The sequence below is a fragment of the Drosophila bipectinata genome, chromosome 2L, assembly GCF_030179905.1.
Source record: "Drosophila bipectinata strain 14024-0381.07 chromosome 2L, DbipHiC1v2, whole genome shotgun sequence".
NCBI lineage: Eukaryota > Metazoa > Arthropoda > Insecta > Diptera > Drosophilidae > Drosophila > Drosophila bipectinata.
The window spans coordinates 10,651,602-10,668,109 of NC_091736.1; the positions used below are offsets into that span (position 1 = coordinate 10,651,602).

At 40.3% G+C, this 16,508-nt stretch overlaps 2 protein-coding genes across 8 annotated transcripts in view; one reads left to right on the top strand and one right to left on the bottom strand.

The window, feature by feature from the left end:
* Positions 1-6,347, top strand: part of LOC122321706 (uncharacterized) — a 21,982-nt gene extending 15,635 nt beyond the window's left edge. The window contains exons 6-7 of one of the 4 annotated variants that reach the window (XM_070277877.1): positions 6,002-6,213; positions 6,271-6,347. In XM_070277877.1, coding sequence (XP_070133978.1) covers positions 6,002-6,055 — 54 coding nt within the window. In that variant the 3' untranslated portion in view covers positions 6,056-6,213; positions 6,271-6,347. Of the gene's footprint in view, positions 1-5,990; positions 6,214-6,270 lie in introns of those variants that run through there. The other 3 variants (XM_070277879.1, XM_070277881.1, XM_070277878.1) reach the window with 3 other exon arrangements.
* Wnt6 (Wnt oncogene analog 6) lies at positions 458-15,290 on the bottom strand. Of its 4 annotated transcripts, XM_070277873.1 has the most exons (5): positions 4,978-5,037; positions 3,446-3,613; positions 2,767-2,990; positions 1,282-1,793; positions 458-1,179 (listed from the first exon to the last, which is right to left on the bottom strand). In XM_070277873.1, exons 3-5 carry the CDS (start codon positions 2,951-2,953, stop codon positions 718-720), a joined length of 1,161 nt encoding a protein of 386 aa, XP_070133974.1. In that variant the 5' UTR covers positions 2,954-2,990; positions 3,446-3,613; positions 4,978-5,037; the 3' UTR covers positions 458-717. The 4 variants fall into 4 exon arrangements, with proteins under 4 accessions (XP_070133974.1, XP_017099250.1, XP_070133973.1 ...); XM_017243761.3 differs by lacking the exons at positions 3,446-3,613; positions 4,978-5,037 and adding an exon at positions 13,575-15,285; XM_070277872.1 differs by lacking the exon at positions 3,446-3,613 and having other exon boundaries at positions 4,978-5,064.
* Between the last annotated feature and the right edge of the window lie 1,218 nt (positions 15,291-16,508).

The following is a 16,508-nucleotide window of genomic DNA, read 5'->3' on the forward strand; positions in this document are numbered from 1 at the left end:
TTTAATTCTGTTCAAAATGCGTTTTGCATTTTTCCATTGTTCAGTTTTTTAGTTTTTGCTGTTTAGGCAAATTTCTATTGATTTTTATCTCGTGTCGACAACAATAAAATTGTGTTAATTTATGGGAAAGTCTGGGGAATGACTATGCCCGAAATAATAGATAGATACACTTGAATGAAGCTGGGAAACTTGTTTTAGCCGATCAATCGATTTCATTGTGGCTGTCTCGTCTTGTTGTCTTCATTAATTTACGTTTAATCATTTATGCAGATTTCAATCAATGGGCAAATCGATTTGAAATACATTTCCGTTTGGTATTAAATTTTGTTGTAGACTATCTTGTTAATTCAAATTCAATTTGTTGGCTTTTAATTGGCTGACAATTGTTGAATCCTAAGTCCCAGGAGTTCAAATACTTGCCTGTTTTCAAGAAAAACTTAAATTATTTAAAACTCTCTTCATTTATTTTAGTTTTTATTACAACTATTTACAAAGCTTACATGAATTGATGGGTGTTTTTATTTACAACTATCTAAAAATTATTAGTGATACTGTTAGTTATAATTAGAATAATAATACTTAAGCAGCCAAATGTTTTCTGTATATGGGTGTTTGTTTGTGTATGTTTTCTATCACGCGAAATGGAAAGCTTTCAAAATTCTGTTCCTGACTAAACCGAATTAAATAATAATACAAATGATAGGGTGGCTGGCAGGTTCACAGGCAGGTGTTGACCTCCCGATGTTCCAGGCATTTCTCGCAGGTCACCTCGCAGCACCACTTGAAGACGCACTTGCAGTTGGTCTGCTCCTCGACGGTCCTATGTCGGTGCCCCCGATTGCAGCACAAGCGGTCACAGCTATCGGATCCAGTGCTGGTGATGTTGCACTCTCGATCCTGGGTGCCGAGGGCTCCGGTTTTGGGGTTGGGTGTGCAAAAGTCTGGCGATTCGTCGGCATACACCAACTGGTACTTGTTCGGCGGTCGCGCGTGTGGATTTTCCGGCATGAAGCTATCGCCATCATTCCGCAGCGTCACCTTCCGGGCGCTGTCGTAGCGATCCCTCAGTCGGGCGGCCACTTCCCGGAATGGGGGCATCTTCAGCCAGCAGGTTTTCACGGTGCAGGAGCCGGAGAGGCCGTGGCACTTGCACTCCAGACGCATGGCATCCCGAATGGCCTGCAAGGATATTCCAAAATTTATGGTTGTCATCGATTAAGAGCTACTTTTCTTCTCCCTCTTTCTTCTAAATTAGTATCGGGTATTAATATTTTAACTCACCAATCTTCCAGCATTGTTGTTGTGCAGCTTGACCAGCGTTCCCAAATCGCTCCTCCTCTGCCTTTGTTTGGCGTCGAGGAACACCCTGGAGTGCCGGAGGCCAAAGTTCACATTGTCACTGCATCCGCCCCACTCCCACTCTCCCTCTGGGAACTTTATGTTGTCCCAAAACTTGCGACGTCCTTTCCTGCCACCAGGCCTTCTCCCATTCCGTCCATTATTGCGTCGTCCTGCCAAAGGACCTAGCTCTGTAATGCTGGCATTACTACTGTTGTTGCTCTCGCGATTGGGAGACTGAGGCAACTGTTGCCGCAACATGGAGGCCTGTTGTTGGCGATCGAGGGCAGCTCCCGCCGTTTCCGCAGTGACCATCTGGAACTGACCACCGTTCCGACGCATGTGAGCCTTGTCGCAGGAACATTCCACCAACGTGCCCATGGTGCAGGCCTTGGTGACTGCATAGGTCACTCCAGCGGCAGTGACAGCGTTTACGAAACCCGTTTCCCGAGAGTCTGCAAATCAGAGAAGGAAAATAAAGTTCATTCTATTTTCTGCCAATTTAAGAAGCCTCTAACTAATCTATTTATAACTAACCAATTACCCCCTGTTCAATCAATCTTCAATCATTAGCCCTGTCAGCACGTGTCGCCTGATTGATTTTAATTTGTCAGAGCCGGCGACAAAATGATTTATGGCTTGTTCGATTGGCGATCACACCAATCGACATCGACGACGACGACGACCGGCACACCACTCTATGCAAATCAGAAAAACCAAACACCCATGTACCGGACAGACAGTCACGTTTAATGAAAGCGAAATCAGAATCCGAATCGCAATTGTAATCGCCAGGGTTTTAATTTGCATATTGTACATAAGCTGGTAATATGGCTTTAGTTATTCCTTTCAGAGAGACAGGTGATGTGTCTTGAGCCACCCCAAAAAGTGGAGTGTTACATGAGGGACTTCTTCGGCGGATTTATTTTATTTTCGCTGACAGGTTGACAGGGCGAGGCCTTAAACCGGCCAAGGAGGAATTTTGGTGGTTACGCCTGTGGAATTTATGGCACACACACAATTCGGTATGTGTTCTGTTTGTGCATTGTTGTCATTAAGTGCTCAGATCGAGGATCAAGGAGATACTGAATCGTTCGGCCAGTAAGGCAGCCCGTTTTCCTGTGCAATAATTTATTAAAATTGACAGCTTTGTAGGCTCATTTCAGGCGCTATTCATCAGCGCGGGTCGCTGCATTTTTATTATGCAACTTGATGGATGGTGCGGTCTGCAAAGCCTTGTCCATGACAGTCCAAAAAAAAAAAGTACAAAATAAAGGGGCGTGCAACGATGAGTTGTAATTAGGCAGCTAAAACGCGATACCATCTTCACTTTTCTGGTTTCTGACTCAGAAAGTGTCGACAGGGCTGTGCCTGAATAATAAAGAGATCGCAAAGCCTACTAGTTTTCGGTCTAAAAAGCCTACTTACCTCGCATTAAGATTTTCCTCATGCTCTTGCGTAGAACTGTGCAGTTCCAGCGGCGGTTGCGGAATTGAAATTCGCATTCGCGGAAGCCCAGGTTGATGCCATTTATGATGATCTCTTTCAAGAGGGCCGAGTCATGGCGGCAGATCTCGGCCAACTTGCCGCGCAGGCGACGTGTCTTTTTGCACATTAGATTTGGATCGAGTAGGATGTTGGTGCCCTCGGCCCTGGAATTGAAAAATGGGTTTTTAGTTTTCTTAAATTTAAATTTTAAAGCCTAACTTAAGTATTGCAAATGACTAAGGCTAGGCACTCCTTAATTCTATATTATAGCCGCGATATTGGCAAAAACGTCATAACCGATAAGTAAACCATTTTCAAGTATCGATGACCAACTTTTTGTTTTCCTTGAAGGGTTTGTCTCGAAGACCCCAAAGGCATTTATCAGATAGCACTTCACTTTGTCATCGATGAATAATTTTTTAAGTGCCCCGAAGTTTGGCCGTGATTGCTTTTATTTTTAGACTGACTCAACAGAGAGTTCCAGTCACTTTTTATGGTTTTCTGCAAATAGAAATACCAATCGCAATTCGCTGGAAGCTATGGATGATGGACAAATCGATCAATCAGAGACCGAGAAAAAAAAAAGCTAACAGCAGGCCCTATTAAATGCGTTATTTACCCTGATCTCGAGCATAAACCATCCGAGAAGCACTTTCCACACACTACTGAAAATCGGCGCAAAGTTCACGAACAGCTAAAGTAAATTTCACGCGAATGTGCAATGTGAAAAAAGGCGAAAAACCTAGCGCAACAGCAACAACAATTGAGCTATTAAAAAGTCATAAATCTGAAATGGAAAAACATAAATCAGCGCCAAAGGCAGAAAGGCAGGCACAAGGCACTAGGCACTAGCCACTAGCTCTACTACCCCCAGAAACAATTTCCAGTGGCTAGCCGCTTCTCAAATGCTGACACATACCCCTCCAGCCGAGAACTCTCAATATCCGTAGAAATATCCGAATGGCAATATAGTATATACACACAGATATATGAATGCTCAACTGCACCCACATTGTTGGGTAATTATTAATTTTCCACCTAAATTAAATTTTAACGCTGCCCCAGCAGCCGGCAAATGGCATTCAAAATGAAAACAAAAATTGCATCGATTGGAAAAAATGAAAATTCTATGTTTGTATGAGTAAAATTGTATTGATTTAATTTTTTCCCTTTCTTTTGGTTTCTAATTGTTCACCGCTTTAGCTCTGAAACAATAAGCAAAGGCTGAGGACCTTTACAACGTCGACATAACGTATACGCCGCATTGGCAAAAAAAACCGAAATCGGAATAGACGCACACAAAAAAATTGCATAAAAAATTGAGTTCATCTCTTGGATGTTGTTGTTTTCATTCTGGTTTTCTGCACTTTTGGCATTCTATGCAAATAAACGCAGACAGTTCAGCTAAGCAGCATAAATAAATAAGACTATTTTAAATGAACTTGTGCGAGGAATGATATACGCCATCGGTGGCGCCATCCACTCAAAAGTGGAAGTTAAGCCGACAAATATGCTAATAACTGCGATGATATGTGGCTTCGATTTGTTGTCTCAGATATAGAATCTTTAATTTAGTGGCAAAATTTAATAGTCATAGACAAAGATGAAAAAAGAGACTTTTGTGCAAAAATTACATATATCTTGTAATGAAAACTTCAACGTCTTCATGAAAATCCTGAATCCCCGTACATTCTCAACATTTAACCCAATTCATATAACTTCGAATAGTGGCCCAAATTTCTGAAAAGTCCCACTTTTCAGCCGGCAGTAGATAAAACACTTGAATCGCTTCAGATTCCCATTATCGATGCCCACCTGGGTTGCCTTTGCCACCTGGCTCTGCCTCAAAAGAGATATACATATACAAATATATAAATATACAAATGCACACACACACTCATCGGAACTCAAGGGGATTATGACAACTTAATAGCTACAAAATGAAAAATCCAAAACCAAATAACAAATAGAGCCAAACACAGGCACGCACAAGTGCTTAACAAAAATATTAACTCCAAAGACCGCCAAACACAAACTTCCCCAATGATAGACAAAGTGAAAACAATTGAAGTTCAAATCAAAATGATCATCTTCATCATAGGAGCGATCGGAGCGATCTTCATTGCTATCTGTAGATGTTGCTGCTGTTACCCTAGATGTTGCTGTTGGTGTTGCTCTTAGTTCCTCTTGGTGTGTTGCTGCTTTGATGATGATGACGTCTGGGCTGCGTTGCGTTGATGACTGGAGAGATCTAAAGAACTCAAACACCTTTCAACCACACAAGTTGCTACCACCACCACCACCAACAACAACAACAAACACAAATAGCTACATGAAGCACAACAAAAAGAGGAGATTTTTGTTAAGCGGAAAATAGCCGCACAGAGAGTGGAGCAACCGATCGTTCGACACTTTTTGGTTTTTGAAGTTGAACTGAAGTTTGCTTGGCAGCACCACCAGCACCAGCAGCAGCGACAGCAACAGAGACAGCGACGCGAGCGGCAACGTCGGCAGCGAGATTGTCGGCAAACATCAAAAAAAGGAGCCGGCCAGCAACTTCAGGTCTCTCAGGTCCCTCTACCCATCCCATACCATTCCCATAATACACAGTCAACAAATAAATAGATAGTTTAGTATCTAGACAAGAGATACAGATAAAAATATTTTAGATAAATGTATTGTTTATTAATTTTATTTAAAATAGATTTTAGTTGATCTTGAACTTTGATTTATATTATTTTACTTAATTGTTTTCAGTGCATCCATCCAGTTTGAGGCCACACTTGCCAACGTATCTTTATTTTGCTTTCACACAACCGTCTCCCAGTATCTGTGTGTTTTCTTTTTTCTTTTCTTTTTTGTTTGCCCTGGTATGGGTGTCGTTATAGGCCTCAATGGATTTTCAGTGATTCCTTTCCCTCTCTATCACCCCCCAAAGTATATTTCTCTTTCTCAGGTGCTTTGGCATTAATCAAAGTGTCCGGTTGGGTTTCATTTTTGGTAGCCACCCAAAAAAATGGACAAGTGGTTTTCCATACTAGCTTAGGCATGCGATAAAGATATTGAACCTGAATGGTCCAATTCTGATTTAAGCTTTAAGAACATTCAATTTAAATTGAATTTTAATGACTTTGTAAGCTCAAATATAAAAATTTTCCTATTAGTTTCGTTTCAGACTCCTGTAAATCTTCAAGGATTCTGGAAGTATTCAAGGGATTCAAGTTTGTGAAACTCTTCAAAGATGTTGGGAAGTATTAGTTTCTTTTATATTTTTAAAAATATTTCCTTAAAACATTCTTAAACGAATAGTACGTAGAGAAAGTATGAGTAGAGTAGTTTAAAGAATAAACTTTAGTCTTTCAGAAATTAATACAAGGACTTAAGTAGGTAAGTTCGAAAAATTTTTAACAATTTTCATATATCTTTATCGAATTATGATCAAAGGTTAAGTGTTATTTACTATCCTGTTATCCTGTAAATCTTTAAGAATTCTGGAAGTATGGGATTTAAGTTCCTGAAGCTCTTCAAAGTTGTTGGAAAGTATTGGTTTCTTTAATATTTTTAAAAATATTTCTTTAAAACATTCTTACTATGACTATTTGATTGGTCACCTTTGACTATATAGTTTTCCGCTCCTGAGTCTCTTGTATGTAAATGCGTGTTTTCATTTGATTGACTCACTTTTGTGAGTTGCCTGTCCAGGCTGCAGATACTCTATCCCCTCTCCACCTGCCAAAGTGGTCAGTGCAAACAAATCAACGACTTAAACCACTTGTCAACATGCGAGTTGCAAAGTATTTAAACAAAGCGTTGACAAGTGAATGAATGGCCATTGGATTGGTCGCCAGGCTGCGGGACTGACACTGCCTCTCTGCCTTTTAGTTTTTTTATTTTTACTTTTTTTCTGAGCTGGCCCGCTGGCTGTCGACTGGGCCAAGTCAAGTGCTGTTGTGGCTGGTCAGTTTCATTTACGCGCTCAAATATTTGTCTACAGAATGCCTCAGCGCAAGTGCTGATCTCTTGTGCACACGAATTTTTCCAAAGAGACGATCTCGCCGTTTGATGTGGGCGGCAGCATTGACAATCGATTAGGTTCCCCCCAGCCAGCTACCGGCAGAAAAAAATTTAAATAATAATACAGAAACACACCAGCAAGTAAACAAATAAGAAACACCGAAAAGGTGTTGACATGACGAGAAGTTCGGAACTGATCTGCTGGGTGCGGCTTCGTGTGTGGGCGCCGCCTGCTGCTTTTTGGCACCTTTTTGGGGCACGAACGGAGGCGGAGTGTTTGTCGTTTGGCAATTAGCATATTAGCACGTTTGCCTCACTCGGGCGCCACTTTAAGCATTCAGCATGTCCTTAAAATGATTCATCAATTTAAATATTTTAATCCTAACATACGAGTTTAATTGACCATTTATTTTAACCTGAAATTTTTCTATATTTTTACTAAGAGGAACATCTTAGACGATTTCTTCCATACAAACGAAAAATATTTTGTCAAATTTTCTAGTGGATCTCCTCCAAAAAATCAGGAATAAAACCTTGTGGGGAAATGCGGCCCATCGGAAGGCTCGAACTTGGTCATAACAATATGACCCATAGACATATGACCCACAACGAAGAACATATCTTTGCCAATTTTAAAATTTTTTTTTTCCAGGGGGTCCCCTCAAAAATCACGAAAATACCTTGGAGGGACAACATGGCCCCTCCGAAGGCTCTAACTTGGTCAAAAATCATCCGATTCTTAAGCGGAGTGTTTTAAATAATTTTTGAATCGATTCTCTATAAATCTACATAAAAACCTAGAAACAAATTATTTTTTAGATTTTTGTCAAATTTTTCAGGGGGTCCCCTTCAAAATTCACGAAACTGCCATGGGGGGACAAAATTGCCCCTCCGAAGGCTCTAACTTGGTCAAAAATCATCCGATTCTTAAGCGGAGTGTTTTAAATAATTTGTGAATCGATTCTCTATGAATCTACATCAAAACCTAGAAACAAATTATTTTTTAGATTTTTGTCAAATTTTCCATGGGGCTCCCTCAAAAATCACGAAAATGCCATGGGGGCCAAAATTGCCCCTCCGAAGGCTCTAACTTGGTCAAAAATCATCCGATTCTTAAGCGGAGTGTTTTAAATGATTTTTGAATCGATTCTCTATAAATCTACATCAAAACCTAGAAACAAATTATTTTTTAGATTGTTGTCAAATTTTTCAGGGGGTCCCCTGAAAAATCAAAAATTCACGAAAATGACATGTGGGGACAAAATTGCCCCTCCGAAGGCTCTAACTTGGTCAAAAATCATCCGATTCTTAAGCGGAGTGTTTTAAATGATTTGTGAATCGATTCTCTATAAATCTACATCAAAACCTAGAAACAAATTATTTTTTAGATTTTTGTCAAATTTTTCAGGGGGTCCCCTTCAAAATTCACGAAACTGCCATGGGGGGACAAAATTGCCCCTCCGAAGGCTCTAACTTGGTCAAAAATCATCCGATTCTTAAGCGGAGTGTTTTAAATAATTTGTGAATCGATTCTCTATGAATCTACATCAAAACCTAGAAACAAATTTTTTTTTAGATTTTTGTCAAATTTTCCATGGGGCTCCCTCAAAAATCACGAAAATGCCATGGGGGACAAAATTGCCCCTCCGAAGGCTCTAACTTGGTCAAAAATCATCCGATTCTTAAGCGGAGTGTTTTAAATAATTTGTGAATCGATTCTCTATAAATCTACATCAAAACCTAGAAACCAATTATTTTTTAGTTTTTGTCCAATTTTTCAGGGGGTCCCCTTCAAAATTCATGAAACTGCCATGGGGGGACAAAATTGCCCCTCCGAAGGCTCTAACTTTGTCAAAAATCATCCGATTCTTAAGCGGAGTGTTTTAAATAATTTGTGAATCGATTCTCTATAAATCTACATCAAAACCTAGAAACCAATTATTTTTTAGATTATTGTCAAATTTTTCAGGGGGTCCCCTTCAAAATTCACGAAAATGACATGTGGGGACAAAATTGCCCCTCCGAAGGCTCTAACTTGGTCAAAAATCATCCGATTCTTAAGCGGAGTGTTTTAAATGATTTGTAAATCGATTCTCTATAAATCTACATCAAAACCTAGAAAAAAATTATTTTTTAGATTTTTGTCAAATTTTTCAGGGGGTCCCCTTCAAAATTCACGAAACTGCCATGGGGGGACAAAATTGCCCCTCCGAAGGCTCTAACTTGGTCAAAAATCATCTGATTCTTAAGCGGAGTGTTTTAAATAATTTGTGAATCGATTCTCTATGAATCTACATCAAAACCTAGAAACAAATTATTTTTTAGATTTTTGTCAAATTTTCCATGGGGTTCCCTCAAAAATCACGAAAATGCCATGGGGGACAAAATTGCCCCTCCGAAGGCTCTAACTTGGTCAAAAATCATCCGATTCTTAAGCGGAGTGTTTTAAATGATTTGTGAATCGATTCTCTATAAATCTACATCAAAACCTAGAAACAAATTATTTTTTAGATTTTTGTCAAATTTTTCAGGGGGTCCCCTTCAAAATTCACGAAAATGACATGTGGGGACAAAATTGCCCCTCCGAAGGCTCTAACTTGGTCAAAAATCATCCGATTCTTAAGCGGAGTGTTTTAAATGATTTGTGAATCGATTCTCTATAAATCTACATCAAAACCTAGAAACCAATTATTTTTTAGTTTTTGTCCAATTTTTCAGGGGGTCCCCTTCAAAATTCACGAAAATTACATGTGGGGACAAAATTGCCCCTCCGAAGGCTCTAACTTGGCCAATATTCATCCGAATTTTAAGCGGAGTGTCTTAAATGGTTTGTGGATCGATTCTTTATAAATGTGCTTCAAAATTTTAAGACATTTTATAGATTTACCAAATTTTGAGAACGACAGCAAAATGACAAAAACATTTTTGACAAAAAGTTGATAAAATTCAAGAAATAAATTGAAAAATGTATCTGAAATTCATCTCTTAGCATAACCCAAAAAGTTTTTGTGTTTTCGCATTTGCTTAGGCCTGAAAGCTGAGAGTTTTTGAGACGTTTCCCAGGCATGTCCATGTCCAATTGGCGCGACAAAAACGCCGGCTAATAATTCAGGCATATTTACTATGAGCGTTTTCTTAGCCCGGCTTTGTCATTCCGTTAACAAGCATCCGCCTCCTTGGGTTCCAGTGGGCAGGGCACGACTTCAACTTTAGCCTTAAGTGCCTGTGACTTCTCAAAGCCAAACGCCAACCAACAAAGGCGACATCAATCTCCGGGCCAAGTCGGTTGGTGACTTTCGAGGTGCGCAAATTGCGACAACGTTTAACTTAATTATGGCTCAAATAGGCGTAGCCGGGCTTAGGGAATGGTTATCGTTCCATGGACATGGTCATGTTCATGTCAGGATAGCTAAACTGTGCTTAATCACGATGAATCGCGGTTGTGAAAAAGGGGAATTGGGCAGGTAGTTGGCAAAGGATTCCTTTGGGCTTTGCACTTTAGCGACATTTGATGGCCGGAAAAATATTTTGATATGAGGTAATAATGGATAGAATCTGGCGAGTGTTTGGCGAAAAATGTGTACTATGGTTTCATGCTTTTAATAAATTTTTTCATAAATGCATTTTCCTCAAATCTTCTTGAGCTACCTCATCAGCCTCGTTTCTTTTCAAAATCAAAGATGACAAGAATATATTCCTGGGGCTCTTGCTCGACAATTTGTTTGACAGACATCATGGCCTGGCCCTGGCCCTGTTCTACCTGTACAACTGTCCTCCAACTTGACCCATGTCTTTTAGCCCGTTCTCGTTCTTTTGTTTCGTCATCCGATTTAATAATGATGCAGCCAACAGTTAGTAGACAGGCTAAAGACTGAAGACAGACACATTCGTCAATGTGACATGGGGGAAAGCGACAAATTAACAAAATAAACAAATGGCATGACTTTTAATTAAAAGATTTGCAGGCACGACAATAGCTACTTTGGGGGAAACTTGAACGTGAACCACAAAAATAAACGAAACAAGGTGAACTTTCTCTAGAGACGCAGACCCACAGAATCTCGTTAATGTCGAGTGAATTGTGTCAGAGATTCTGACTTTTTTCCACTTGTGTTTTGTTTGTTATTTTGTTCATAATCAACTCATCTGCATTGGATTTTGGCAATTGGCCGAGTTTTGTCTGCTCGTTAGTTGAACATAATTATTAAGTTGCTTTAGTGGGTAGGTGGGGGTGTTTGTTGCTACTGGCTCATGGCACATAAAGTGTGCCAAATTTTGTTGAAAAAGATAATCACGATGTGTTACGGTTGCACGGGGCGTATGAGCAATGTTGTGTTGATGCAACCACCGACTGTGGAGCCAGCACAGCTTGAGACTAAGTGGCCACTTGGCCACCACACCACCACACATCTCACCCTCCATTACCTCCCCTCCCCCCTGGCTTGCCTTAACCCATTAATGCCCCAGCCTGGCATTAATTACCATTTCACATGCTGAGAGTGCCAAAAAAGAAACGTAAAATCAAGCGCAACTGAATGAACCGATTTTCAATGAATGAAATGAAAATGTAAAATGCAAATGCCAAATCAAATTAAAATCGAAAAGCAGGAAGTCGCCTGCAAATGTCAAATGATTTTCTGCCAACGGAAATGAGCTCATTTCGTAGAGTTAATGACGAATCGAGGGAAAAAACCAAGCTACTGGGTGCTGATCTTCTCATAAATTGCGAGATCTTCATCGAATGTTTTTAATTAAATTCCAGACACATCAGCGCTAAATTTCAGCCCCGATCGACGGCAATTTGTTGTAAGTTTCTCTGTAATTGGCTCTACACCCCCTACCCCTTCTGGAATTTTCATTCATTTAACGGAACATCTACCCACAATTCGAGTACAATTCTACTCATCTCTGGCCGGGACTGGCCTGGCCGGAGGCCCATCGCCCATTGATTATGATCTCAATCGCTCACACAACGACCGTTTGATTTAGTGCACTTTGCCGGAGAATTTTCGCACACAAACAAATTTCGATTGTATGGGGCTGTAAACCTCCGGTCTGGATTTTGGATATATATAATACATATATTATATATCCGAACGAATTCCGAACCCATTGTAAACTGCAAATTGAGCAGATCCGCTGACGATAACTAATAAAATGGATTTATTATAAACTTATAGGGTTCTATTTATACAATATTTCTTTGGATTCCTTAATGGAAAGCTTATATTTCTTTAAATACTTTTAAATAACTCTCAAAAGTGTCCCTAACAAGTGTCCCTAAATAACCCTAACACCTTTTGATTACATCGTTCGTCTGTCATCCTTCATGGCCTGCTGGCTGTCATCAATTTGGTCTTTTATTTAGTCATTATTTGTTGCACATTTCTTTGTATCCAAGCCCAGCCGCCCTTGAGTGGCACAGATGAAGCGTAGAAAGTGGCACATCTTTTCTAGCCGTGCACGCACATTCGACACATACTATTCTATCTAGTATATATCCGTAGCTCGTTCAACATTCGACGTTCGACATCAAAAGAGCTCTGAACTTGAGCTTTAATTATTTAATTAATTTATTGTGAAAAAGTGGCAATTGAATTGGCAATGCAACGTCGCGACGTCGGCATGGAAAGAGCTGCCCCTTTCATTTTGCAGGTGTCCACCTTCGGTTTTTGCTGACGCGCCCAGTTGCACAGAACTCAAATTAAATTGATGCAAAAATAAAATCGGAAAATAAAATAAAAATCCACCCACAAAATCGTCATGCAGTCTACGCCACGCGACGCCCACCACACCTGCACCACCCCGCCACCTCGATAGGGTGGCACCACCACCACCCTGTAAAATTTCAGCTTTCGTTGCCGTTGACAGCCGCAATATTTCTACCTTTTGGCAAATAAATAAGAAAGAAGCGCATCCTCTTTGGGGCGAATTCATTGATGCCACTTTGCTGGCAAATATTTTGGCAAACTGCATAACTTATGTGTAAGAAAATGTCTCCGTCCCCCACCCGAACTTTTCATTCTATTTGATGTTATTTGTCCTCCTCGGTTTGTTTATTTATTTTATCATCTCTGGGGACGCCTTTTCGCCTGTAATTTCGCGCATAAATTGCTCCAAGTGTCATTTGGTTTTTGGCTCCTTCTTGGCTATTTATTTTGGCCACAATTTTTTTGGCAAGCCCCCCAAGCCCACCGACAACAAAAAAAATAGTGCATGAGAGTCGAAAAGTTGCCATGTAATTAAATCTAAATCAAACGTCACATTTTGAAGGTCCCCCCGGTGCTGGCCACGCTCGATTGGCTCAGATTTGGTTTTACATTTGCATTTTGACCATTTAGATCGTTGTGTTTGGCTTTGACTCACTACCAGCAATATCGTATGCGTTTATTTTTGGGGGGAGCTTGCACTTTTTTATTTTTGAATGTGCCACCGGTCCACTGTACCGGAAGCTGTTATGCCAATCTCTATCTCGTAAATTGATGCGATTTGACAAGAACACAGATGCTAAGCACAGCAGAGGCCTCCGAGCGGGTGGTAATGGGTTTTTTGGCATTGAAATAAGAACATAAATTGCAATCCCAACGAGTGCAGAACAAACTGCCAAAACGAAGAGACTTTGTTGGCCAACTTGGCTAAGATTAAACTAGGTAGATTAAAAATAGAGTTTAAATCATTTTAAGAAGATTAAAGCTAAAAATATAATAAATATATATTAGCCTATATCCACTTACCATCCGAATCCTGTCATTGGCATTGCGAATATTAAAATTGCAATTACCATAAGTAAACGCATATCGATTGAAGCCGCCAAGTGCAGCGGCAACAAACCAAATTCTGGCCCGTTGAGCTGCTGGAATTTTTGTTTATATTTTTTAAACCAAACTGAGTGTTATAATATAGGGGTTTTTTTTTTTTATTTTATTGTTTGTTGTTGATGCTTGCTCTTATTTTTTTGTTGTTGTTTTTTTGGCAGGTAGTTAAAGTTAAAGCGTTTTTTATTGCGGCCACGATGAGTACACGAGATGCTTATTTGAATACCGTTGACGTGTGCGAATTAATCAAGCGGCTCGAGCTGAGTGGATTTTTTGTTTTATATATTTTTCTCATTTTGGGGGAAGTTGGCGGTTGGTGGCGGAATCCCGGGCGACATGATCACCGATCGATCTCCTTTTTCTGTTTAAAGTTTTTCTTTCACTTTTTCGGTTTTTTGCTTGGTGTGTGATGTTTTGTAGTGTGGAGTCTGCGTAAGATTCGTACGCACACGGAGAAAGCTGCCGGCGTACTGAGCAGCGTTTAAAAAGGAATATTATGGCCAGCAGCCAGTCGGCCAAGTTTTGAGATTCGAGCCACAAGAAGAAACACACAACAGGCACAGGCACTGGGCACACAGAGGAGCACACAGGGCACAGGAACAGGCGGCGAGCGAAACAAACAAAAAGTTCCAAAGGCCCAAGTCCAAGTCCAAGTCCGAGTCCAGGTCGACGTTTGGGCCACAAAAAATATAAAAGCCAAGCGAACAGCGAATCAAAAGTCTGGCCAAGGGTGGAGTTCGAAATATACTTGGAGGGTTATGGGTATATTCGGGGATACAGGGCGATACAGGGATAACCAGGGAGTAGCGTAAAAAATGAAATTAAACGCGCGCTTTAATCAGAATCCCAGACCGAAAACCGAAGAAGTCGCGCGACTCTCTGAACCTTTTGTCTGCACTTTTTTGCCCTTTTTTTCTGGCCTTTTGCCCGAATATATATATATTTTTTATCTTCTGCTCCTTTTTTGATATATCGTATTTTTTGTTTTGTTTTTAAATTTTTGTTAATTTTGTTCTCGGCAGCGGAGTAGAAGGCTGTTGGGGCGCATCCTTTGGGCCCGTTTTTCCCATGTTGAGAAACAGATATTGAATCGATGAGGAGATATGTAGGTATCGAAGCACTCACTTTGACCGTTCGTTTCGATCTGAATGATCTGAGATCCGATAATATTGTGTGATTTTCCACCTTTTCCACTCTCGCGAAAAACTCTCGACAATCGGCACTACAGGCACTACCACCACCGATTTTCTGTTCGATTTTCGAACAGCTCGGGCTCTGACTTTCGACTGATTTGCGGATCGTTTTTGTGGGGGATCGCATGGGGAATCTCTCGACGACCCGGCCCCACCACACAACAACAACAAAAAAAACTATATACTGTACAATAGCAACAACAATAACACACACTATGAATGGACGTCGGTGTTGTCGGTTGTTGTGGGTTGTCGGTCGGTTGTCGGATCGTTTCTGATTTTGTGATACGTCGCCGTCGAAAAGTCTCTTCCTCAGATGCCGCTTTTGCTTTTGCTCTGCTTTTCTGCTGCTTTTGCTCTGCTTTGACTCTGACGCTCTGTTTGAAAGCGTGAAAATTTATTTCACTCATGCGCGTTTCTCGGCCACTCAAAATAATGTGTGTTTCAGTTCGGTTCTGAATCAGAGATCTTCTTCTAACGCCGCTGCTGTTGCCTCGCTGTCTCAGTCTCAGTCGCCGTCGCTGTCGCTGCCGCCCCAACTGGCGACGCGTCGCTGCCAGCGTCGATGTCGACTCTGTAGTTTTTGTGTTGATTTTTGAGATATTTTCTAATGTATCTGTAGATTGTGTGTTGGATATGCCACAGATTTCGACGGCACAGTGAGCGCTATTATTTTGGGAATAAACTAGAATAGGGACTTAAATATATTCATAATATAATTACTAAAATGAGTCTTTTCTAGTACTTGATTTGATAGAAAAGTGTTGGTTTCTTTCTAAATTTATTTTAAAACAAATAAGAACTAAAAAGCAGGAAGTTTTCAAATTGTATTCAAAAAGGATTACAAAACCCAATAAGTATGCTATACTTTTTGCAATTATTTAAAGCGAAACCAATTATAAGGAAACACTATCAATCTTGAGGTTTCATTTCAACTTTAATTCTTAAAATAAATTTTGTATACAAATTTCCTAACAATATTTTTTTTTTAATTTAAAATTTCTTCTACAAACCTCAGTCACAGACTTTTGACCCTCAGTATGGGCTCTTTCAAGCTGTTACGGTTACCTGCTTCTCTGATTTCCGTTCTAGTGACATTACTCTCCGATCCGATCCACACCACGCCCCCCAAACTCCCGCCAGTTTCCTCCTCCACCCGCACACTGCCACAAGTTGTTTACATGCGACAAACTTGTCATTTTTTTTCGTGTACATCTTGGATGATAACAAAAAACTAAAGAAAAAAAATCATAAAGGTTAGCGACTCTGTCGTTGGGTTATGGCTTTCCTGTTGTTGGGCTAGGCCAGGGCCTCAGGTAACAAAAATTAAAGAACAACTGGAAATGGTTAAAAAATAAGAATATCAATTATAAAAGTTAATTTTAATACTTTGTGCTCCACTGTCCAAGTGCCAGGGTTTGCATACACTTCGTGTACATCTCCAGACACTTGTTCGTATCTGGGCGGCTAATCATTTTCAAATACCATAAAAGCTGATTTAATATGGCCAAGAGAGTAGCGGTAGCTGCTACCAAAAGCTTAGAGCCAAGTCAAGAGTGATCAAAATATCTTGGCAATATGTCGTGCTAATCTCGTGCTGCTGCTGGTTTCTAAGAGATAACTTTATTCGAAAAGACCCCACTGTCCTATATTTGATCTT